Source organism: Eptesicus fuscus, chromosome 3, assembly GCF_027574615.1.
Source record: "Eptesicus fuscus isolate TK198812 chromosome 3, DD_ASM_mEF_20220401, whole genome shotgun sequence".
NCBI lineage: Eukaryota > Metazoa > Chordata > Mammalia > Chiroptera > Vespertilionidae > Eptesicus > Eptesicus fuscus.
Window position 1 is genome coordinate 3889785 of NC_072475.1, and position 23500 is coordinate 3913284.

At 41.3% G+C, this 23500-nt stretch overlaps 1 protein-coding gene across 6 annotated transcripts in view; it reads left to right on the forward strand.

Moving 5' to 3' along the window:
• TTC3 (tetratricopeptide repeat domain 3) overlaps window positions 1-23500 on the forward strand; it is a 94735-nt gene that overhangs the window by 45869 nt on the left and 25366 nt on the right. For 5 of the 6 annotated variants that reach the window (XM_054713538.1, XM_054713535.1, XM_054713536.1 and 2 more), the window contains 13 exons: window positions 1749-1861; window positions 2300-2420; window positions 4868-4990; window positions 5641-5742; window positions 6316-6408; window positions 7550-7617; window positions 8649-8785; window positions 10180-10506; window positions 11536-11787; window positions 14867-14913; window positions 15837-15893; window positions 16778-16851; window positions 20234-20395. In XM_054713538.1, the coding sequence (XP_054569513.1) occupies window positions 1749-1861; window positions 2300-2420; window positions 4868-4990; window positions 5641-5742; window positions 6316-6408; window positions 7550-7617; window positions 8649-8785; window positions 10180-10506; window positions 11536-11787; window positions 14867-14913; window positions 15837-15893; window positions 16778-16851; window positions 20234-20395 (1676 nt within the window). Of the gene's footprint in view, window positions 1-1748; window positions 1862-2299; window positions 2421-4867; window positions 4991-5640; window positions 5743-6315; window positions 6409-7549; window positions 7618-8648; window positions 8786-10179; window positions 10507-11535; window positions 11788-14866; window positions 14914-15836; window positions 15894-16777; window positions 16852-20233; window positions 20396-23500 lie in introns of those variants that run through there. The other variant, XM_054713540.1, reaches the window with a different exon arrangement.

A 23500-nucleotide genomic window follows, 5' to 3' on the forward strand; every position in this document is an offset into this window, starting at 1 on the left:
CATTGATTTTAGAAGATATGTAAACACAGTTGTTTTCCCATATGGGCTTATTTCCATCTGCATACTTTCTTGATGATTTTTTCTGAAATGCCTAAGTTTAATTTAGTTTGTGTTATTTTTTGAAAAGAAATTTTATTTTGTATTCTCATTAGAAAAAAGCTGTCAGATAGCCAGCAGAAATCTACTTTTTGTATGAAAAGTAAAGGACATAATGATAGATTTCAGAAACATGCTGAGGGATAAAGGCAAGTTGGAGAACATAAACATGGTGATACCACTGAGGTACTATTTGGAAAACACACATCCAGGGCTGTCTGTGCATCTTGTAAAGGTTACAAACATGAACTAGCCCTACATCAGATTTAAGATAATGGCTGCAGTTAGTGATGGAGGAAAGGAGCGGGCCTGGGGAAGTTAGGAAAGAGAGTTCAACTTTGTTTTATTTATTTTTTAAACTAAAGTAAAAATGACAGTACAGTATCTTTTGTTCTGGGTGGTGAGTACTTGAATATTTTTTATTTTCCAGATGGTAGTCTTTCCATAACCACATAGTTATACTGGGTTTTCCAGGTGTTTTTTTTTATAAAGATTGAAATGGCTCTAGAATTATCTCAGGTGTAATATACTTTTGCTACCAATATGGGCTCCTAACTTCCTTGGCTAGATGAAGGCTTAACTCTAATTGCTACCTAATGAGGAGCAAGTCCTTTTTTATGTTCCCTCTCCCCGTGGCCCGCAGTGCCTGCAGCTCATTTTCCTAGTGACCTGCTGCTTTCCTTGTCTGGATGTGACAGGTGAATATCTTCCATTAAGACCTGCCCATTTTTTAGATTGTTGGAGACAAAGTTCAAGATCTCAGTTCTTTTATTCTTGGCAGAGCAATAATAAATATTTTATGTCTGCCTTTTTGGAATTGAAGAGATAGTTTATTACATTTGTGATTTACTTTGAAGTAGTGAGACTGATCACAGAAATAAAACAATGTGATAAAACTTGAACCTTTAAAAGAATTTCATTATTCAGAGTAGCCCCAACTGGAAGTAAGCAATATACTTACTCCAGTACAGCCCTTGCTTAAGACATGTTTGCAATGCCTCCTTTGGAACTGGCCTCAAAGTTTCTAATGAACTCCATTTTGTGGTGACATTTCTTTTTTCACCCACAATGGGGTTAGCAGTGTTGCCTGGATCTAAGTGTCTTTGGATATTTTTCAAAACAAAATTCATGTAAAGCATAGGTTTCCACAGTTGATAATATTCAAAAGAACACACTTCTGTCTGTGAAGCTGTTACTAAAGGGCTGGTTTTAAGGTTGAGCATTTATCTGCCCGATGCCACAAAGCATGTAGCAACATCATTGGCATGCTGTGCCCCAAGGAGACAGCACTCAACCAGGATATATGCACGGTGTCATTGTGCACATCGGTCTTTTTACCGTGAACTCACACTATGGGGTGTTTGCCAGCACCACGGGCCTCTGTATGTGGTGTAAATGCTCATCTGGTTGGTGATTTGATGTATTCAGTGCCAGCTTTTCATTCTGGAGCTGAATCACTTTGGGTGTGAGTATCATACATATGGTCACAATTTATAAATTGCTAAGAAAATGAAATCTGGAAGGTGTAATTTTGCCAAATAAGTTTTGGACAGATAGTTGTTTTTAATGTTACACAAAAAGAATCAGCCTTCAGATAAAATCACTTCCAGCATTTCTTTTTTGTGTGATTATTGTTCTTACTGCCTTTGAAGGAATTATCTGAAGCTGAAAACCAATTTAAGAGGATGATTGAACACTACCCCAATGAGGGCCTTGATTGCTTGGCCTTCTGTGGAATTGGAAAAGTATACTTGAAAAAAAACAGGTTAGTAGATGTCCTAATAAAATAAAAAAAAATGTTTTAAAAAAATATTTCTATATTTATAGTACTATGTCTATGCAGTGATTTATCAAATGTAATATATAAATATATATATATATTATTTATATTATATATATATATATATATTTTTTTTTATTGATTTCAGAAAGAAAGGGAGAAGGAAAGAGAGAGAAACATCAGTGATGAGAGAGAATCATCGATTGGCTGCCTCCTGCATGCCCCCCACTGGGGATTAATTTGTATGTGCTCTGACCAGAAATTGAACCATGACCTCTTGGTTCATAAGTCGACACTCAACCAGAGTCATGCTGGTTGGGCTCAAATATTCTTACTAGTTATCTTGAAATCTCTGACTTTTATTGTGGGAATGAAAATTCATGTAACATCTTTAATACCTTTTTTCTTCATTATTATGACTAGGTTTCTAGAAGCTCTTAATCACTTTGAGAAAGCAAGAACCCTGATTTGTCGACTCCCTGGAGTGCTAACTTGGCCCACAAGTAATGTGGTGATTGAAGAGACTCGGCCGGGGAAAATAAAGGTAACCATTTCTTTCTGCAGAGAGCTTCTTACCAACTGCAAAAGCCCGCCTTCACTGGCTGGCTCAGGTGTCAGAAGGCAAGGAGATAGCATTCTGGCCTCAGCTCCCCCACAGGTGCTTCCCCTTTAAGGACTAGTGAGAAGTACTAACATTTACTAAATGTTTTCTATTGCCAGTCACACACCTGCCACATTTCATTACCTTCAGTCCTCACAACAGTCCTACAGATGAGTACTATGATTTATCCCAATTTTATGGAGGGGGAAGATTAAGTGTAGAGAGGTTAGGTAATGAGCTCAAGGCTAAACAGCCTGGAAATAGTGGAGCTGGTCTTGAATCCAGGTGTTCTGACTTCAGTGTGCATTCTTAAGGTATGCAGTCCTTCAGAAAGGTGTAGCATTGCTGTTTCATCATAGTTACTGTCGTTACTGAGGGGTACTTGAAGACTCAGAAAGTGTAAATTTAGTTTCAAATCCAGAAGCAGAGGTTGCTTTGCTAGCTTTTGAGAGACTAAATTATGTGTAAATTGACTAGGATGGGCCTTTAGTTGTGGGGAACCTGGTCATGTACTAAGAACTGGCTTTTGACCAACCCTGTGAATATACTAAAAACACGCTTTAAATATGTGAATTGTATGGTATGTGAATGATATCTTACCCGAAGCACAACTCAATGATAGAAAGACAACTAATCTAATTAAAATAGCCCAAGGATGTGAATAGACACATCTGTCAAGAAGTTATACCAATAGCCAATAAGCACATGAATGGTGTTCAACAACATTAGCTACCAGAGAAACACATTAAAACCATAGTGAGATACAACTTCACACCCATTGGACGGTTATCCTCAGAAGGCAGCTAAGATAAGTGTTGACAAGGATATGGAGAAGTCAGAACCCTCCTGCGTTGGTGTGGGTATTTAGAACCATGCTGTTGCTTTGAGAAAATAGTCTGGCCCGTCTTATGGGTTAAAGAATAGTTATTCTGTGACCCAGCAGTTCCACTCCTGGATATATACAGAGATAACACGTTTTCACAAAAACTTGTACGTGACTGTTCATAGCAACATTATTCACAGGAGGCGAAAAGTATTACATCAACTGATGAATGGTTAAATAAAATATAGTCTATTTATACAATTGAATGTTATTCAGCCCATAGAAAGGAATGAAGTTCTCACATGCTACAACATGAACGAACCTCAAAAACATTATGCTAAGTCAAAAAAGCCAGACACAAAGGCCACAGATGGTAGGATTCCATTTATATGAAACTAGAGGTCTGGTGCATGACATTTGTGCGCTGGAGGGGGTGTCCCTCAGCCCAGCCTGCACCCTCTCGCAGTCTGGGACCCCCGGGGTATTTCCGGCTCTGGGGAGTGGGCCTAAGCTGGCAGTTGGACATTTCCCAAGGGGTCCTTAGCGCTGCCGCAGAGGTGGGAGAGGTTCCCGCCACTGCTGCTACGCTTGTCAACCATGAGCCCACCTTCTGGCTGAGTGGCGCTTCCCCTGTGGGAGTGCACTGACCACCAAGGGGCAGCTTCTGTGTTGAGCGTCTGCCCCCTGGTGGTCAGTGCACGTCATAGCGACCGCTCATTCCACCGGTTGGTCAATTTGTATATTAGGGTTTTATTATATAGGAACTCCAGAATAGGCAAATCTACATAGAAACAGGAAGTAGATTAGTGGTTGGGAGGAGCTAGAGATTGAAGGAAATGGGGAGGGGTTGCTAATGGGGATGGGGTTTCTTGTTGGGTAATGAAAATGTTGTACATTTAGACTGAGGTGATGGTCGACCAACCCTGTGAATGTACTAAAAACACGCTTTAAATATGTGAATTGTATGGTATGTGAATGATATCTTACCCGAAGCTGCTATTAAAAAAAATGGTAAAGCAAAGGATCATTGGGTTTTCCTCTTTAAACTAGATTGGGATGGAGGCATGGGAACTATTGATAACAAAGGTTCCGGAGCAGTGGGATCATTCTCAGGGCAAGAACCAGCCCAGGTAGCAGGGGATCCGGAGGAGGTGAGGTGCTAGGATCTCAGGTGAAGTCCCCTTGGCATCAGGAGGAGAGTAGCGTCCTAAGGGGGTTTCACCTTAGGACTGCCTCTGGAAGCATACATTCCATCGTATGATTAAAGGAGATCTCTGAGAGCTATATATTACAATGAGGTTTGATGGTTACAACGGGGTACGATTTTGATTCTGACTTTGAAATTCTGAAAACCTTTTTTTAGTTCTTGCCCCCCCCCCCCCCAATTCCATCATTTTCTATGGACATGTCTCTGTATCAGCCTCCATTAAAAAGTGGTATGTAGTTTGTTCTTGGCTAAACATTTAGTCATTTCTAGGATGAAAATATTTTGACAGCAAGAGGTTATTGAAATCATATGCGTTTTGATTGATGAACAAGTGTTATAACAGTATCTTTTTTGTTTTAGATGCTCTTAGAGAAATTTATTGAAGAATGCAGGTTCCCTCCAGTGCCAGATGCTGTTTGTTGCTATCAGAAGTGCCATGGATATTCCAAAATCCAGATATACATCACAGATCCAGACTTTAAGGTAAGTCCTGATTGTGCACTGGGACGTTAACTTGCACCGTTGTGCCTCACAATGAATTTAGAACCAATCCTGTAATTAGAGGCACCCAAGTTCTCCGGGGTGCCAGCAGTTTATGTCCTGTCGTCCACCCCTTCCCCTCGACTTCTTTAGGTCTGCATCATCTCACATGGGAACCCAGAGCCACTGAAATTAACACTGAGGGCCGGCTGGCTAATTCCGTTTCCCCTTTCTAGCCTCTGTGTCATCAACTGCTTGTTCAAGTCTGGCACATAGTTGAGTGAATAAGTTACTGGGCCTTAGTTTATTCAAGAAGATAATAAGCTGCCCATTGTGGCACTGTCCCTGATTAAGCTGAGATGGAATATTGTTTATAAAATATTTTATATACTGTAAAGAATAATGCAACTGTAAGCTATGAAAGGGAATATGTCAGTCAAGCATGTATCTCTGGCACTAGGCATTCTGGGGTACAGAAGTAGGATGCTCCCCCATGAGGAAATGTGGTATTTAATTGTGTCTACCAGGTGAATGCAAACAGCTCTCTCTTTATTTTAATATGCTTAGTGAGTTAGAGGGGGGGGGGGAGTGTATGTGTGTGAGACACGGCACCTTTAAAATGTGAATTAAACATTTTTTTAAAACCCCCCCAGGGTTTTATCCGAATCAGCTGTTGCCAGTACTGCAAAATAGAATTTCACATGAACTGTTGGAAGAAGTTAAAAACAACAACCTTTAATGATAAAATTGACAAGGTAAGACTAATAAGATTGGGTGTTTTGCTTTTTTAATATGTTTTTAATGATTTCAGAGAGAGGGAGGAACATCAGTGATGAGAGAGAATCATTGATAGGCTGCCTCCTTCACACCCCACACTGGTGATGGAGCCCACAATCCGGGCATGTGCCTGACTGGGAATCAAACCACAGCCTCCTGGTTCACAGGTCGACACTCAACCACTGATCCATGCCTGCTGGGCACTGTGGCGGTGTGTTGTTTTTTTTTGTGTCTGAATCGAAGTTGCTGGTACATGTTCTTGTGACAGAGGATAAAGATCAAGGGCCAGTCCATTCAGCATTTCTTAAGCTTTTGTTGGGACGTGCTTGGTGTATGTCCTGTCAGCTCTTCTTGCATTGACCAAGCAAGTCATTCCTTCTACAGGGAGGCTCTGCAGGTCCCATGGCCATGAGCAGGGACTTTCAGTGCGCCCACGAAGAGGTTTCTGATGCTATTTTAACCATTCCCAATGTTTATAAAAGTATACATGTTTAGATTTATTCTGATATACAGCACTCTTTTTTTTTCTTTTTTCTTTTTTAATCAAATAGGATTTTCTACAAGGAATTTGTCTTACCCCTGACTGTGAAGGTATTATTTCTAAGATTATCATCTTCAGCAGTGGTGGTCAAGTTAAATGTGAAGTAAGTATCTAATTAAGGGGAAATCTTATTGACAATGAGAATGCTTATACCTTTTAAAGCATGATTTAAATTTATGGAAGTTGTATGATTTGGATTTTGTCTTTTCCAGGAAACAGTTACTTAATTTCAGACAATATACGAATGATTAGGATGTGAGAATGCTTCTTTGCAATAAAGGATTCTCACATTCCTTTATTTCCTAACAGGAAAAGGAGGCTTTTACAGTTTAGTTTTACTGTCACTCTTTTTATAACCTTGTTTTCTTTATTCCCGGTAAACTTCTGGTATTAGAGGGGTGAGAGTACTTAGGGAGGGGAGGAGTGTCTTGAGGGATTACCTTTACCTGGTCTATATGGAGGTGGCAGGAGTAGGTTGTTATACTGATACTAGGGGCCCAGTGTACGAATTCATGCACCTTGAAAGCAGCTGTGGGCCCCGAGGCTGCGGTGGGCACAGGGGCAGGTCTTGACCCATCCTCCGCACCCCTGCCAGGCCCCTCCCGCTGCGTATGTCTGCTGGCAGCCCCGCTCCCGCCACTGCCACTCCCATGCGCCCTGCTGCCCTGATTGCCCCTCAGGAGCAGGGGGAGGTGGAGAAGCCCTCAGGGGTGATCAGGGCCAGCATTGGGTGCCAGCGCCTGGCGGAATTGTAGCACACGGGAGCAAAGAATTTTCAGTAACCACCAGAGGCTCTCCCCGATGACAGCGACTGGCGCCCCGCTTTGGTCTGGCACCCCTGCTCACCTGCTCCACCATCCCACCGCAGCCAATGCCCGCCATGTTTCACATGTACCCCTTGGTGGTCAGCGCACGTCATAACGACCAGTTGTTCAGTTGTTACACTGTTCAGTCTATTTGCATATTAGGGTTTTATATATAGAGATTTCTAGTTTATTTTATCTCTGCTTACTTTTAATTTAAAAAAACATTTCTTGCTAAAGTGTGTGTACTCTCATTTCTCTTTTCAATACATTATTTTACTAAAGTTTTCTGGGCTTTTGTCTGGGTCAGAGCATCATCACTGTTCTCTGCCAAACCGACCATTGACTGTGTGTGCTTCTGAAATGCTTGTTTCTTGTGGTTTTGTGCTTTATGTCCTGAGAGTATGAGACAAATTTCTGGTATTTTTGTTTTATTTAAAGTTTGAACACAAAGTCGTAAAAGAAAAGAAGGTTCCTTCAAAACCTATTCTGAAACAGAAATGTTCTAGGTAAGATTTTTAACAATCCGTCACTAGCCTCATGATGTCTTTTACAATATAATTCTATTATGTACAGATTTCTAAATTATGCTCTTTTTGAATTGGCTGTGCACACATGTCCAATTAAGTGGTTTTTAAATGCTTTTTATGGATATTTAAAATTTAAAGAGAACTTGCCTGGAATGGTTAATACTGAAACTTGAATCATAGCCTTATTTAGTGGTTGAATTTACAAGTAAAATTATGGCATTTGATGTTGTGAAATTACGTTTGATTAATAGATTTAGCAGTTAGATAAAAATTGTATACTTAGTTCTCAGTTGTTTAAACTTTAATTCCAAAAGCGTAGTTTCTTGTTATCTCTCTTCAGCAAACACTTTGAACCAGTAACTTATTTCTCACACTGATATACTCAATGTACTGTCAAAATTATTTCCTTCTTTGTATCCTCTTGTTCAGATCAAATAATTTCAATGTTTTTTGCTTCTCTTTTTGGTCCTGCCTCTTGTTTTCCATTCTAATAAGTGATTTTTTTCATCATTGGTGATCAAGAAAAAGCAAAAGAAAAGAGGAACAGACTTATTTGTTGAAGAGAATTCATTGTAACCATATTAACCAAATTCTGTAGTTGTGGGCCATTATTGGGATGTGAAAATAATAGTTTACTGTGGGATCTTTTTTTGAAATAAGTGTGTACATGTATTATCTTGCAGAGTAATTTTTATTTTTCCTATTCACCTTAAGCAGTAACTTATAAACATGTAGATAATATCTGCACCATCTATACTTGCCATCCTTAAATCACTCAGTCCCCTGAGGCCCTTGTTTTCTTGAAACAAGTACCGTTAGTTTGACCACTTGTCAACAGCTTTTGATATTGAACAGAAGATGCAGACTGAGCTCTGACTAGAAAGGAACACTCCTAACTTACTTGCACTCTAACTTACTGCTTAGACTTAGAGAATGCTTTTTATAATAGCCAAAGGAAAATAGTTGCATTTATAACAGGTGAATTATCACTAACTGTAAATGTTTATCAGCCTAAAGAAGCTAAGACTGAAAGAAGACAAAAAACTGAAGAGAAAGATCCAAAAACAGGAAGCAAAAAAATTAGCACAAGAAAGAATGGAAGAGGACTTAAGGGAAAGTAATCCACCCAAAACGGAAGAGCCGAAAGGTAGGCTGGAGTCCAAGGCATAATGATGATGATGTATTCTCGCTTAGACTATAAATGTGAATACTCATCTTACTGGGACTTAGATTAATTGTTACTGAATTGAAATTTGGTTTCAGTTAATATTTTAATACTGTCACGGGTGCAGATGGTACACAGGGCACGGATTTTGGAAGAGGTACACAGGGATTCAAAACACTACCTGCCGCCAACCTGGGGCAGACCGTACGTTTACTCATTGCTGAACTGAAGGTGGAAATAATGTTTGACAACGGTCTGTGGACTCCACTATGTGGATTTAGGTCCTAAAACTGTGAACTATAAAGTCACTACTAATTATCTGAAACAATGCTGAGTTCAAATGAAGCTGTTCATAAAAGGTACCATAGAGATTGCCTAGAACAGCCTTTTTGTTTTATGTTCATCTTGTCATCATTCCATGATCAACATGGGAACGTATCTGGTAATTTCACTGTTTCTGTGGACATATTGGTCTGTGTGTATACTTCCAGATGATTTGAAGTAAGTTATTCTCATTTTCTGCGATGGCCATCTATAAAATAAATATTTCCTCTTGCTGTCTTATTGTTTCATCTAGTATTCCATTAATGCTTCACAAATCAACCAAAATGATCTTTCTTACTGAAAAGGTTTTCAGTGAATGTTGGTATTTTAACTTTGGGTGCTTCAAGAGGCTACATGGCCATCCTGTAGGAAGATGAGTGGGCAGGACGATGAACTTCTGAGATATTTTCCCACTAGTAGTCAGTGAGTCCACAGGTCTGCAATTTAGGATCCAACAATAAGATGAATAATATATTAATTGAATATGTAACTGAATAAATGATCCCTTTAACCCCCAAAAAAACCCCCTTGGTATTCTTAATGACTAAACATGTTTATTGGATATCACCATGTTATATTGAATATAAAATTTATAATTTTAGGTAGTTGATGAAGCTGGGTTAGGATGGTTGAGGGAAGTAATTTTATTTTAGAGGGACTCAAATTTTAGATGTTCATGAGTGGTACAGAGTGAATGAGATAAGGTACTTTTGCTGTGTTTTGTTGAACGTGAACTATATTTTTTCAAAGGTATTGTTAAATACAGGGTGGAACAAAAATGCACTTGTGACTGAGTGAAACACAGAGTTTATTCTTCTGTTATTTATTAATTATTGTATTATTTTCTATATGAACAACTAAAAACATGCTTTTGCCCCACTCTGTATTTATATTCCTAATTTAAAATTTATTGAGTTTATTTAAAAACATCAAGACTCCATCTGCGCCACGTTTATATTGCTCTGTAAGGTTACCGCATTTCTCTCCAAGTTTCTGTCTCTGCAGGTTGGTCCTGTTTCTCACTGTAACTGACCGCTGTGGTTTATCCTCAGAACCTGTAGCCCGTGCTGAGAGCTGCCAGTTCCTGGACGACAGGATCTTGCAGTGCATCAAGCAGTACGCCGACAAGATCAAGTCCGGGGTGCTGGATGCGTCCAAGCTCCTCAAAGAGCTGCTCTCCTGGAAGGTGTTGAGCACAGAAGACTACACCACCTGCTTTTCCAGCAGAAATTTCCTAAGTGAAGCGGTGGACTACGTCATTCGTCACTTGGTTCAAGAAAACAATAGAGTCAAAACAAGGATATTCCTGCATGTTTTGAGTGAGCTGAAAGAGATGGAGCCAAAGTTAGCCGCTTGGATCCAGAAACTTAACAGCTTTGGTATGTCATTTCCTTTCAGAGATGCGGTTTAGTGGAAAGGACACGTGGGCCTCCGAGTCGTCTTTGTCTTCCTGTCGTCATTTGTTATTTTTTTATTATACAGTTATCTGTATTTTTTTTAAAGTAGGACTACAAATGGATAAGGTTAAAAATACTATTTTTCCAACTCACAATTTATAGCTTATTTTACACAAAGGTTATAATATACACTTTCAAAAGGTATAAACACAAAAAAGCTCAGTCAGTTAGAAAACCCAGTCCCATATTATGCTAAATATTTGTAACGTGTAAAATGTAAGAACTGTAAATACTGGGCCCAGCCATGGGTAAATAGCACCCCCTGTCGTGCCCGCTGGGATTGTGTGGTTCAGAAGTCTGATTCCTGAATGGGAAAGTTAGGGGGAAGGATAGAGGGAAGAATTGCTTAGGATCACCTAAGGCAAATCTACCACAGATCATAAAACTGTTCCTCTCTCCTGCTTTTCCTGGTTTGGTTGGGGAAGGCCTAACCAGTCTTTCTGCCTAAGGCCCTCAAGCAGGCACTGGGGAAGGCGGCCGCAGGCAGAGTTGTTGTCTAACCATTTCCTGTTTTAAAGGGTGTTTGGGAATATTACTTGTTTGTGCATATTACTGATGTTTTGTCACTATGGAATATGTGTAGTAAAGCATTATAAAATCTTACTAGTTTGTACTGGTTGGAATGAAAGTCATTATGAATTAGTGAAAAGGTTTTGCTGTATTTTTAAAGGAATTTAATTCCTTTTTCTAAGTTTAATAAAAATAACTAATAACAGAAGCCTTTGACCCTCTTTATTCAACTAATAGATACGAATTATTGTAATTTGCATGTCCATATTAAATGGTGTTTCTGAAATGTGTAATAGCTTAAACAAGTTTATTCTCAAGTATTTACATGTTTTCATTGCAATTGTAAGCGAACTGTAATGGAACCATTTTCAAGATGTGAAGGTGAATGTGATTTTACAGTAAGTGGTTCTCTGTCTGATTTGGGTTTTGTTTTTATCACAGGCTTAGATGCCACAGAATCTTTTTTCTCTCGTTATGGAGCATCTCTCAAGGAGCTTGATTTTAGCATCATGACTTTTCTCTGGAATGAGACGTATGGTCATAAACTAAACTCTATAGAAGGAAAGCAACTTGACTATTTCTGCGAGCAGGCATCATTGAAGGAAGCCCGGTGTCTGATTTGGCTGCTGGAAGAACACAGAGACAAGTTCCCGGCCTTGCACAATGCGTTAGACGAATTCTTCGATATCATGGGTATGTGGGTCGAGTTTCAGTTTATACTATACATAGTCTTGGGGGGAATTCTGTATTTGCAGAGGGTAGTGATTAAGAATAGTACTTTTTTTCTTGTTCAAACCTTTTTATTCTATGGAAGAACTCAGTGTTGTGGACATATTCAGATCACTGTTCTCATCTTAGATATTTTGACAGTGTTGTGGCAGAGATTGCGTGTTGACAGAATTTATTACAAAACTAGAGGCCCAGTGCACGGATTTGTGCACCAGTGGGGTCCCTTGGCCTGGCCTGCGCCCTCTCTCAATCTGGAACCCCACTGGTGCATAATCGGGGCCGGGGAAGGACAAAAGGAGGTTGGCTGCTGGGGAGGGACCTCAGGAGGGCTCCAGGGCGTGTCTAGCCCATCTCACCCATCCCAATCGGCTGGACCCCAGCAGCAAGCTAACCTACCGGTTGGAGCGTCTGCCCCTTGGTGGTCAGTGCATGTCATAGCTACCATTCAACAATTGAATCGTGGCTTAGGCTTTTATACATATAGATGGGTTTGATCTGAGCAGTCAGGAAAATGGCCGCAGGAGGTGATGTTTGCAGAAGCTAACGCAGCCAGACGAACACCTGCTGTGGAAGGAGTGGGAACTGCGAGTCAGGAATAGTGGGCTCTGGCTCACTTCTCTCCTCATTCCTCGAAAAGCTTGTTTTCACGCTGCTTTGAGGCCCATGCTAGGTGTTAACAAGGAACTCAGGAATGCTTACGCTATTCCCTGCCTCAGCACCTTTGGCTCTACGAAGGGAATAAGATGAATATACGTATAATGTGGGGGTAAGCCCAGTGAGAAAAGACAGGATAAGTGGGTTCAGATGAAGGAGTGAGCACGTGCATTCTCCCGGGAAGAGGAAAGCCTGGTGTGGGGGTGAGGTCCGAGCTGGAGGTGGAATTGGACAGAGTGACCGCCAGGCCTAGAGAGGATGGCGGGCAGTCAGGAACCTGTGTGGGTAAGGGCTCGGAGTGCAGTTTGGCTGAATGTGATAACTGGTAGTTAATTCTTTAGCTTCTCTTGATTCATAGCTTCTTCATTAAAATAAGACAGTTTGGAGCCAGTGATCTGTGTTGTCCCATTTTTGCTTAAATTATAACATTGTAGATTCTACATTAATTTGAATTTTTTATTTTTGCTACTACATTGCATGTCTTATGGTAATGCCTCTCTCCTTCCCCCCATCATCAGAAGTTGACTTTATTGTTAGGTATTAGACTTGGAAATTTTGTGCTATTTGTTTTAAAATATACATTAAAAGTCTGGCCCTGGACAAAAATGTCACATGTTACCAAGTTCAAATGCATATAAGGAACCAGAGGCTTGCTTTTGCTGTGGTTCTTGTGAAGAGCACACCCCGCGTATAGAAGGCTTTATTTCTCCAGGACTCTCTTCATGACTGGAGGTGACAGGCCACGGGACAGCTGAATGTATTCCATCAGTTTGCTGCGGCTGACAATAAAATGCTGTCCCAGGACTGAGCTTGCACAGCCTGATGCATGTTTGGGTCACACCACAGGACAACTAAAAAGGACACAGTCCCCGCTGTGTGCATGTTCCCGAATCTGGTGCTCTGTACCTAAAATGCACAGTCCCCCGGGCTGCAGCCCCTTCTCTGCTCTCAGCCAGAGAGTCGGAAGCCAGCAGCCAAATGACTGGCCAACAGATTTTCAAGTCCCATGGCTCTGCCTCTCACCTTTACCCTGACATTTTCAGTTTTGTCTCCTTTCATTAGAAGTACTTACATTTCTCTAAAGTTTAAAAAGTCCACAGATCTTGTAGATAGGTAAGTTGGGAGCCCCAACCTGCCTCCTGAAGTCTGCGCGCATTTTCCCTGTTGGGATTTCTGTGTAGAAAGCCAAGAGGTCCCTTGAGAGCAATGTGGCTGACCTGGTTTACGTCCCCCTTGCTGAATTTATCTGAGCAGTAACGTTGTTGTATGTCTGGTTTTTAAGAGGAAACCTGCAATTGGTCTGCTTTCTTCCTTTTCCCTATTACTCCATACCTAGTTTGTCAGCAATCCATGAGCTTTATCTCAGATCTGTCCTTCCCTGTCCGTCCCCACTTCTTAGCCAGGAGCACAGTGGTCTTTCCATGAAAGGTCAGTAGCCTCCAGACTGGTCTCCATACCTAGACCCTCCCCCTCCAAATCTTCCTCCTGCGTTGCCTCCAGGGACTCTTGAGGAACATCCCTTTGGTCCTGTAACTATTCTCTTTGGGAACCACTTGCTTAGTTTTGCCTGCTGATTAAATTCACATCATGTATCTGGACTCATCGCCACTCTGCCCATCTGCCTTCTGAAACACCACCACACCAGTTACTGTGCCCCAACCTGCCCTGTGCTTTCCTGCCTCCTGTCTTTGCTCATCCAGTTCCTCCAACCTCATCCCACCCCGTTGCGTGTTCATTTCAAGCCCCTTCCTCCCCAAAGCCCTTGATGATCCCTCTGGGCCTCTCCCCTCGAAGACTTCATTATTCCGTCAGCTTTGTTCCGTGTATGTATTGTGGGGGTTAGCACACCGGTGGCAGGCATCTGCCTGGTTGTCTTTTTTGTAGAAATAGGCGTGTGGGTGGCAGGGACTATTTTGTGCTTCTCTATTCCCAACACCTGGCATAGAGTTTGGCACCTAGAAGACACTCAAATTATGCTGAAATGGATTGAAATTTTGTGGTTCTTTGTAGTTGGTTTCCCATTTAGTTAGCCATTTCACCCTTGCCTCAAACTAGACTTGTGTCAAAGCCAGATGAGGCATAGAGCATAGTCTGTGTCAGTGTACCTGGGGTGGTTTTCTTTAAAGCTGTAGTGCAGGGTGGGGAATGTCTGGCCCGCCTGGGCCCGAGTAATCATGTGGTCTGGCCCTGCCAAGGCATTAGGGATGAGTTAATTGAATGTTTGAACAAATATAGCTGCTAATTTTTAAGTTGATAATTTGGTATGGCCCATGAATGATGTTAAAAATATCCAAATGGCCTTGGCAGGAGAAGGGTTCTCCACCCCTGTTTTAGTGTATTATATGGCGATGTTAATGCTTCGCTTGCTCACAAAACTCTCTTCCTGCAGACAGCCGCTGCACTGTGCTGAGGAAGCAAGACAGCGGTGACGTGCCAGTGAGTCATTTGGTCACTTTCAATGTTGTGTTCTGGCTTGTGTTAGCCAAAGGGAGGGGGAGGCCCCAGGCCCGTGGAGTTCCGTCCCGGGCGGCACTCCAGAACCCAATCTGCAGGACTTCTGGTAACATGGACTATTTCATTAGGCAGTTAATCCCAATCTGCCCCTCGGAATCGGAGCAAGGCTCCCATTAGACAACCGCCTTCAAGTTTCACAGCTCATAAATGTCAGTCTTAGACAGAGGAAAGCAGTTCTGGAATAATCTGGCATCAAAACGAAAAGTTACCTATAATTGTGAACATTTTCATGTTTTGCTCTTTAAGAAAAATAAAGGGACTTTGTTTTGAGTGCCTCCAAATTGAGTTAAACTAGAATGCCAGAGTTGTCTTCCTTAGTAGGTTGTGGCAGTTTTCAAACAGAAAATTGCTTGTTTACTGACTTTTTAGTATCAAGTCATCTATACTGGGGAGTTTTGTCTTAACCCATTCTATCAGGTATTGCCCAGCTACATGTGCAAGCACAGCTGATACCCCGAGAGAGGTTAAAGCTTCTCCTAAATGCACTGTCAGTGCTCCCGTGTCTGGCCAGGTGCACATGTTTAGTTTGCCCAAGTAAAAGGAAAATCGTTAAAATACTATTAGCGTGTAACTGGAATTACCTTAAAAGTCTGATATAAACCTTACTGAAAATGAGTTCAAAATGTTGGAACAATTTAATTTTAGTTATAACGTTAGGCAACATTAAACTTTTTCTTAATTTCTGTTATAAATCATAACAATAGGGCTGACACACTGTAGTGTTATTTTTGTTAAACATTTTATGTAATTCACCTTATGACCAGTCTCAAAATCATGGTATAATATATGGTAGTTTCATAGTGCTGTTATTTGAGTGGTCAGTGATTTTTCTCTCCATTTTTTAGCTTAATTCTCCCAAGATAAAAAACAAAGGCAAGAAAAAGAAGCCAAAAGATTTAAAGGTATGGAGTATTTCGTGAGTTAATTCTTATGTAAAATAATTTAATATGTAAATTAGAATTAACCAGTTCTTGGGATATTTTGAAGTATTTTGTTGAGACGGCTTTCTAGGCTTTAAAGATATTTTAGCAGTCTTCTACATTTGAATAAATTCAAGGTTCATATTATATATAAGTAACTCTTAAAAGAGACTTTTATTTTTATTGTCCTTTTTATTTTCTGAAAATTTCTGAGTAAAGATAATTGTCATAATGTGGAATTTTGGCTGGGTGGTTATAGAACAGGGTGACCAAGACAGCTAGACCTGAGTTTATAGCTTGGCTCTTGACAAATTGTTGTGATTTTTATTGCTGTTTCTATTATCTCTGTGACCTTGGGCAAGTTACTTGACTTTCCTGTGCCCTAGTGTTAACCATTTGTATGAGGAGATGATACCTCTTATAAATAACGAAAACATTCCGAATAAAGGTGATGAATCCTAACCATTAAAGCAGAATCTCCCTTCCTTCCTCTCACCGAAGGCCGAGCTCTAAACCCATGAGGTCACGAGGGGGCTCTTCATAGCGCTCATGTATTTAGGGGTCATGTTGGGGGCAGGTGTGGAAACAGTGAACAAATATTAGAGGAGGATGAGAGCAGTCAATAAAACTAATGGGAATTTTGAACTCATTTTCAATTTTTTGGAGTGTGGTAAGCTACCTAAATGTTAATTTGGGCCTATTTATGGTTGTTGAAACTTTTATTATTAATGTGTTCCTATTCAAAAGACAATTTAGGTAAGTCTCATATGTTGTCAATCTGCATGCATATTTATGGAAGCATTCATCAGTGTTAATGGTAATTTTAACATAGAACATTATTTTCATTCTTCTGTCTTTTAATCCAGCCTATGTTGGTTGGGTCTGGAACAACTTCAGTAGCACCTAACAATGAGACTATCGCTTCAGGTGAAGACCATAAGTAAGTACAGTTTTTAAATTTTTGCTTCATTTTAACACAAGTGTTTTAACTTAAGCGATGTTAATTTAATGTACTTTACATTTGTGCTTTCCCTAACTTCTCTGTCTAAAGATATGCATCTAGGACAACAACCTTATGTGACCATCTTGGTTGAATTTATAGCATGACTTGTCAGTGTTGAAAATTTATAAAAACTGCATTAAAATCACAAGGTTGCCCTGGCTGGGTGGATCCATTGGTTGGAGTGTTGTCCCATACACCAGAAGGTTGTGGGTTAAATTCCCAGCCACAGCACCTACCAAGGTTTCAGGTTTGATCTCTGGTCAGGGTATGTGAACAATGTTTTTCTCTCCCTTTCTCTCTAAAACCAGTTAAAAAACATACCCTCAGGTGAGAACAATCTATATATATAAAGAGCCAGGGTCCATATGTCCAAAATGACCGAAGGCTCGACCAAACACTGGAAGTCAGTCGCTGCGGGCGCCTCATGGACCCAGCACTGACTACCAAGGGGGGTGTGATCAGGCCCAGAGAGAAAAGCAGGCTCTGATCGCAGCCCCTGTGGCAGTCAGTGCTGGGTTGGCGTGGCAGAAGTCAGTCCTGGCAACCCAGCACAGACTGCCGCGCTGCGGGCGCCTCAGCGACCCAGCACTGACTGCCGAGGGGGCTGCGATCAGGCCCGGACAGAGGCCGGGAGAGAAAAGCAGGGTCTGATCGCAGCCCCCATGGCAGTCAGTGCTGGGTCAGTGTAGCGGAAGGCAGTCCTGCATTCAGTGAACATAGGGTCAATTAATATCCCTTTGAGAGGAGTTGAGAATATAAAGTACAGTGTAGAGCAATTACTTACATTATTTCACATAAAACTCTTTTCAACTAAGATATTTTCCTTTATTTAAAATGTATCTTTATTGTTGAAAGTATTACAGATGTCCCTTTGTTTTAGGTGGTTTTTTCCCCCCATTGATCTCCTCCACCCTGCACCCACCCCTTCCAGGGCTTCGCCAGACTGTGTCCATTGGCTATTCCTATCTAATACATAAAAATCGAGAATGATTTAGAGAAAATAAAATAAAAGATATGCCTGATAAATATTGAACAGAAGAGCTGAAGTTGCTGCATGAATACTGGATACAGGCTTGAAGCCAAAACACAAGCTCATGAGATAAAGTTAGTCATTGTAACATAACAAAAGGTTCCTTTCACTAAAGAGATAAGATGGTTCCCAATACTTATACACAGACTAGAACAGTGTGGGGGTTCAGAATGAGCCTCACCAAGATGTGTCTCAGTGGTATGCAGATTTTTGAGGTAAGGGCAATTTTAGCTTCAGGCTCAAGTGAAAATTCTGCCCCTCCCTTTAACTACCTAAAAAAAATTTGAATTAGAGGCCTTGCCCATAAGACATTATCCTATATAATAAAAGGCTAATATGCAAATCGATCAAACAGCAGAAAGACCAGTTGCTATGACATGCACTGACCACCAGGGGGCAGATGCTCAATGTAGGAGCTGTCCCTGGTGGTACTGTGCTCCCACAGGGGAAGCACCGCTGAGCCAGAAGCCGGGCTCATGGCTGGCTAGTGCAGCAGTGGTGGTGGGAGCCTCTCCTGCCTCCGAGGCAGCACTAAGGATGTCCATCTGATGGCTTAGGCCCGCTCCCTATGGAGAGCGAGAGGGTGCAGTCCAGATGCAGGGAATCCCCCCTCCAAGTGCACTAATTTCGTGCACCGGGCCTCTAGTAAAAAAAATAAAATCACAAGGCTGATGATATCATTTGATAATTGTGAGAACCCACTATGTGCAAGATACTATGGGGCAATCCTAGAAAATGTTCTTTAAAATGTTTATTGAAGAGAATGTTCAATTGATAATTACTGGCATATTTGCTAAAATAGGAGAAATGGAGATGTTTTGGAAGTTATATATATGATGTAATAGTTTAACCTTAAATGTTAGTGGTTTTTAATAGCATCTGGTTGTTGAAGCTAAGTTTTGAAGAAACCAATAGATGTAAGTAGAAATAAAACTAATATGTAGCAGTGACCTTTTTATATCATAATCTTTTCTGAGCTAAAAAAAAAAAAAACCACAAAAAATGTTTGGGGTTTTTTCTACATTTCTTAAAGGGGTTGTATAACAGTTGTTTTGCACAGTCATTTTCATAGATTCTTTAAATGGAGAAATTGTTTTAAGTTAAAATTATAATAGCCTATGCTTATATTACACTTACATACCAGGCAGTATTCTAAGAGCTTTCCATATAGTACAACTCATTCAATTCACTCTTTCACCTAGGAGATAACTATTATTCTGTTCATTTTATATGTAAGGCAACTAATGCAGTGTTGTTGCGTGATGTGCCCAAGGACACAGACCTTGTAAACAGCAGAGCCGAATTTAAGCCCAATTTAAGCAATCTGGTGGAGAGCCCACACGCAAACTGCATCTTTTTAGAGAGCTAAAATCATCCCCCACTTTCTTTAAATCTTTTTATTAAGTACGAGTCTCAATTTCACTTTAAATGAATATCAGTTATAATAAAACTTCATTTTTCTCTTTAACAAGTTACAATCAATGCAACATTGAATCTTTTTGCTTTTTAAACCCAGGAGTTGTAAAAAATTTGCTCTTGGTAGCAAGAATAAGTAGGGTAATCTAAAGTGCTTATTCAGTAGTCAGGTGCATCTGCTTCTTGACTGTAATTGTGTAAGGTAACTTCTCTGCATTAAATTCTTTGGTAGTGGGTTTTTATTTTTTTGCATCATAATACCACATAACTGTGCTGCGCCAGCACAGCCAAGGGTTCGGCGAGCCTGAGGGAGGGGGGTGAAGGATGAAGAAAAAGACAAAGAGAATAAGCTGGGTCTAGGTGGATCTGCTGTGCCTGGCTGAGGCCACAGAACAGATCCAGACTGCAAAGCTGATGCTTGATTTATAGTCAGGGGTAAACAAGGTAATTTACAATGTTCTTGTAAGTTTCACTTGTTTTGGCAGCACTTGCTGCCCCTCCCACAGCCCATTAGCTACCCAGGAAAGATCTAGGGAGCAGTCACAAGATCAAGCTTAATTATGCTTAGAGGACTGAGCCCTCCAAGCTGGGACTTGTTTGCGACTTTGTCAGCGGGTCAGTCCAAGGCTTAACCCTATAACCGCTCCCTACACATAACATGTTACTATCTTTATGTTTATTCTCATTTAATGTTGGTGAGGCAAAAGTAGATTTATAGTTGTGAGTACATGAAACAGTTTATTCTTGTATTTATTAATTGCATTATTTTCCATACAAACAACTGTAAACCTACTTTTGCCTTACCCTGTATTATTCTCGGTCACCTAAAGCTGGGTCAGTTATTCACAAAAATGTTTTTTTTTTAATCAACAGGCGCAATTCAAATTCCACAGGCCCATTTGTAGTGCCAGACCACCTTCGGCAAGACGTCGAAGAATTCGAAGCTTTGTATGGACAGCACAGCAATGAATATGTTGTCCGTAAGAAGAAGCTGTGGGACATTAACCCAAAGCAAAAAAGTTCAACTCTGTATGAGTGAGTAGAATGTTTCTACAACTACTATTTTATATGGAGGCTGCCAGTTAAAGATGCTAAGTTGTTTAATTTGTATCCCAAATGATTATTAAATGAATCGTTTGTTGGCTTGTAAACTCTGGGGAAGAAAAGTGTTCTTATAGCTTTTGTTCAGTATTCTACAAATAAAATTCAGGATTTTTAATTATTAAATTTAAAATCCTAATGATTATTTTTTAAAATCTATATTCCGATTATTACAGATGTTCCTTTTTTTCCCCCCCAATGCTCCCCTCCACCCGGTTCCCACCCCACTCCAGGCCTTCCCTCTCTCCCCCCACTGACCTCGTCCATAGGTGTAAGCTCTTTGTCCAATCTCTTCCCGCACCCCCCATAACTCCTTACCCTGAAAATTGTCAGTCTGCTCCCTTTCTATGCCCCTGATTCTATTACATTCACCAGTCTGTTCTGTTCATCAGGTTTTTTATTCATTTGATTTTTAGGTTCACTTGTTGATAGATAATGTATTTGTTGTCACTTTGTTCATAATTTTTTATCTTTACCTTTTTCTTCTTCTTCCTCTTCTTAGAGAATACCCTTCAGCATTTCATATAATACTGGTTTGGTGGTGATGAACTCCTTTAGCTTTTTCTTGTCTGTGAAACTCTATCTGATCTTCAATTCTAAATGATAGCTTTGCTGGGTAGAGTAGTCTTGGTTGTAGGTTCTTGCTGTTCATCACTTTGTATATTTCTAGCCACTCCCTTCTGGCCTGTATAGTTTCTGTTGAGAAATCAGCTGACAGTCATATGGGTGCTCCCTTGTAGGTAACTAACTGTTTTTCTCTTGCTGCTGTTAAGATTCTCCTTTTGTCTTTTGCCCTTGGCATTTTAATTATGATGTGTCTTGGTGAGGTCCTCTTTGGATTTTTTTTGTTTGGGTTCTTTGCACTTCCTGGACTTGTAAGTCTATTTCTTTCACCAGGTAGGGGAAGTTTTCTGTCATTATTTCTTCAAATAGGTTTTCCATATCTTGCCCTCTCTCTTCTTCTGGCACCCCCATAGTTTGGATATTGGTATGCTTTAGGTTGTCCCAGAGGCTCCTTATACTATCTTCATATTTTTTTATTGTTTTGGTGTTTTTTTTTTGCTTTTCCGGTTGGGTGTATTTTGCTTCTTCATATTTCAAATATTTGACTTGATCCTTGGGATCCTCTAGTCTGCTGTTGTATCTCTGTATATTCTTTATTTCAATCAGTGTATGCTTAATTTCTGATTGGTCCTTTTTCATATCCTTGAGGGTCTTACTAAATTTCTCAGAGGTTTCTAGAAGATTCTTGAGTAACCTTGTAATCATGGTTTTGAACTCTATATCCAGTATTTTGCTTTCCTCCATTTCTTCCACTTGTGACATGTTTCTTTGTCTCCGCATTTTGGCTGCTTCCCTGTGTTTGTTTCTATGTACTCAGTAACTGCTAAGTCTCCCTGAGTTGATAGAGTGGTCTTGTGTGGTAGGTGTCCTATATGGCCCAGTGGCTCAGCCTCCCCAGTCACCTGAGGTGGACGCTCTTGGTGCATCCCTTTGTGGGCTGTTTGCACAGTCTTGTTGTAGTTAGCTCTTGATTGCTGTTGGTATCACTGGGAGGAATTGTCCTCCAGGCCAATTGGCTGTGATGACCAGCTGTGTCTGTACTGGAATATCTGTTGCACAGGAGACACCCTTATAGGGCAGGACTTGCTTCAGTGGGGCTTTGGTGCTCACTGAGTCTGCCCCTTGAGTGTGTCTCTTATGGATGTGAAGAGTTGTAATCCGGTGTGGTATCACTCTGACCACTGCGTACACTGGCTCTTGGATCTCCAAGGGGGTGCAAGGTCAGCCACTGTCTGGGGCCGCCCAGCAGGAGCTACAGAGAGGTTTGCAGATTCCTCCTCTTTGTATGGGGTTTGGAGGTGCGCAGACGAGGCCCAGCTGTGAAGCAAGGCTGGCTGCTGCTGCTGGCCTTGGACCTTCGTTTGGAAGCTCTGGGGCTCTCTGACCCAGCTGCAGTTTGACAGGTTTTAGAAGGAGAAAGGACAGGCCATTCATATGCAAAAGCCAATGTGCACAGCTTGGGTGGGATTGTAAATTGGGTGGGGCAGGGTCTCTGGGAATCGTCAGGGCGGAGCAAACAGCAGTGGCTGCCAGTCAGCCCTGCACAGGTAAGGTCCCTGCGTGTCTGTGTCCTACGCCCCGTGCAGGAACAATGATCGCTGGGAGCACCTCTGAGAGAAAGCCGCCCTTGCGTTCCTGCCCCATGTCAGACAGTCCAGTTTCTCCCATATGTGTCTGGGTCCCCCAGAGTCTCACCCGGAACTGGAGTTCAGATACAAGCGGGAGCTTGTATCTCCCTCCCGATTAAAAGAGCAGCACATCCAGGTGCCAGCACTTTCCGCGCCTCCTCACCTCTTACCAGTCTCACTGCACTTTCTTCACCTCACTGGTTGTGGAGCTTACACTCAGCCAGCTTTCCCGCTGTTCTGGGTGGTAGTTGTTCTGCCTTTTAGTTGTAGTTTTGATGTGGTTGTGAGAGGCAGCAAGTGTTTACCTGTGCTGCTATCTTGGGTCTCTCCTAATGATTATTTTGTCAGTTTGAGTTGCTAATGTGGATACTTTCTACTTCTAAAACTGTCCTGCTGTGTCTTGATAGGACTGATAAAAGTTTCCAGCCATGCCCTAGCTGGTTTGGCTCAGTGGATGAAGCATGGGCCTGCGGACTGAAAGGTCCCGGGTTCATTTCCAGTCAAGGGCAAATGCCTGGGTTGCGGGCTTGATCCCCTGTAGGGGGCGTGCAGAAGCCAGCCAGTCAATGATTCTTTCTCGTTATTGATGTTTCTATCTCTCTCTCCCGCTCCCTTCCTCTCCGAAATTAATAAAAATTATTTTATGCCGTAACCAGTTTGGCTCAGTGGATAGAGCATCGGCCTACGGACTCAGGGGTCCCAGGTTCGATTCTGGTCAGGGGCGTGTGCCTTGGTTGCGGGCACATCCCCAGTGGGGGGTGTGCAGGAGGCAGCTGATCGATGTTTCTCTCTCATCGATGTTTCTGGCTCTCTGACCCTCTCCCTTCCTCTCTATAAAAAATTAATA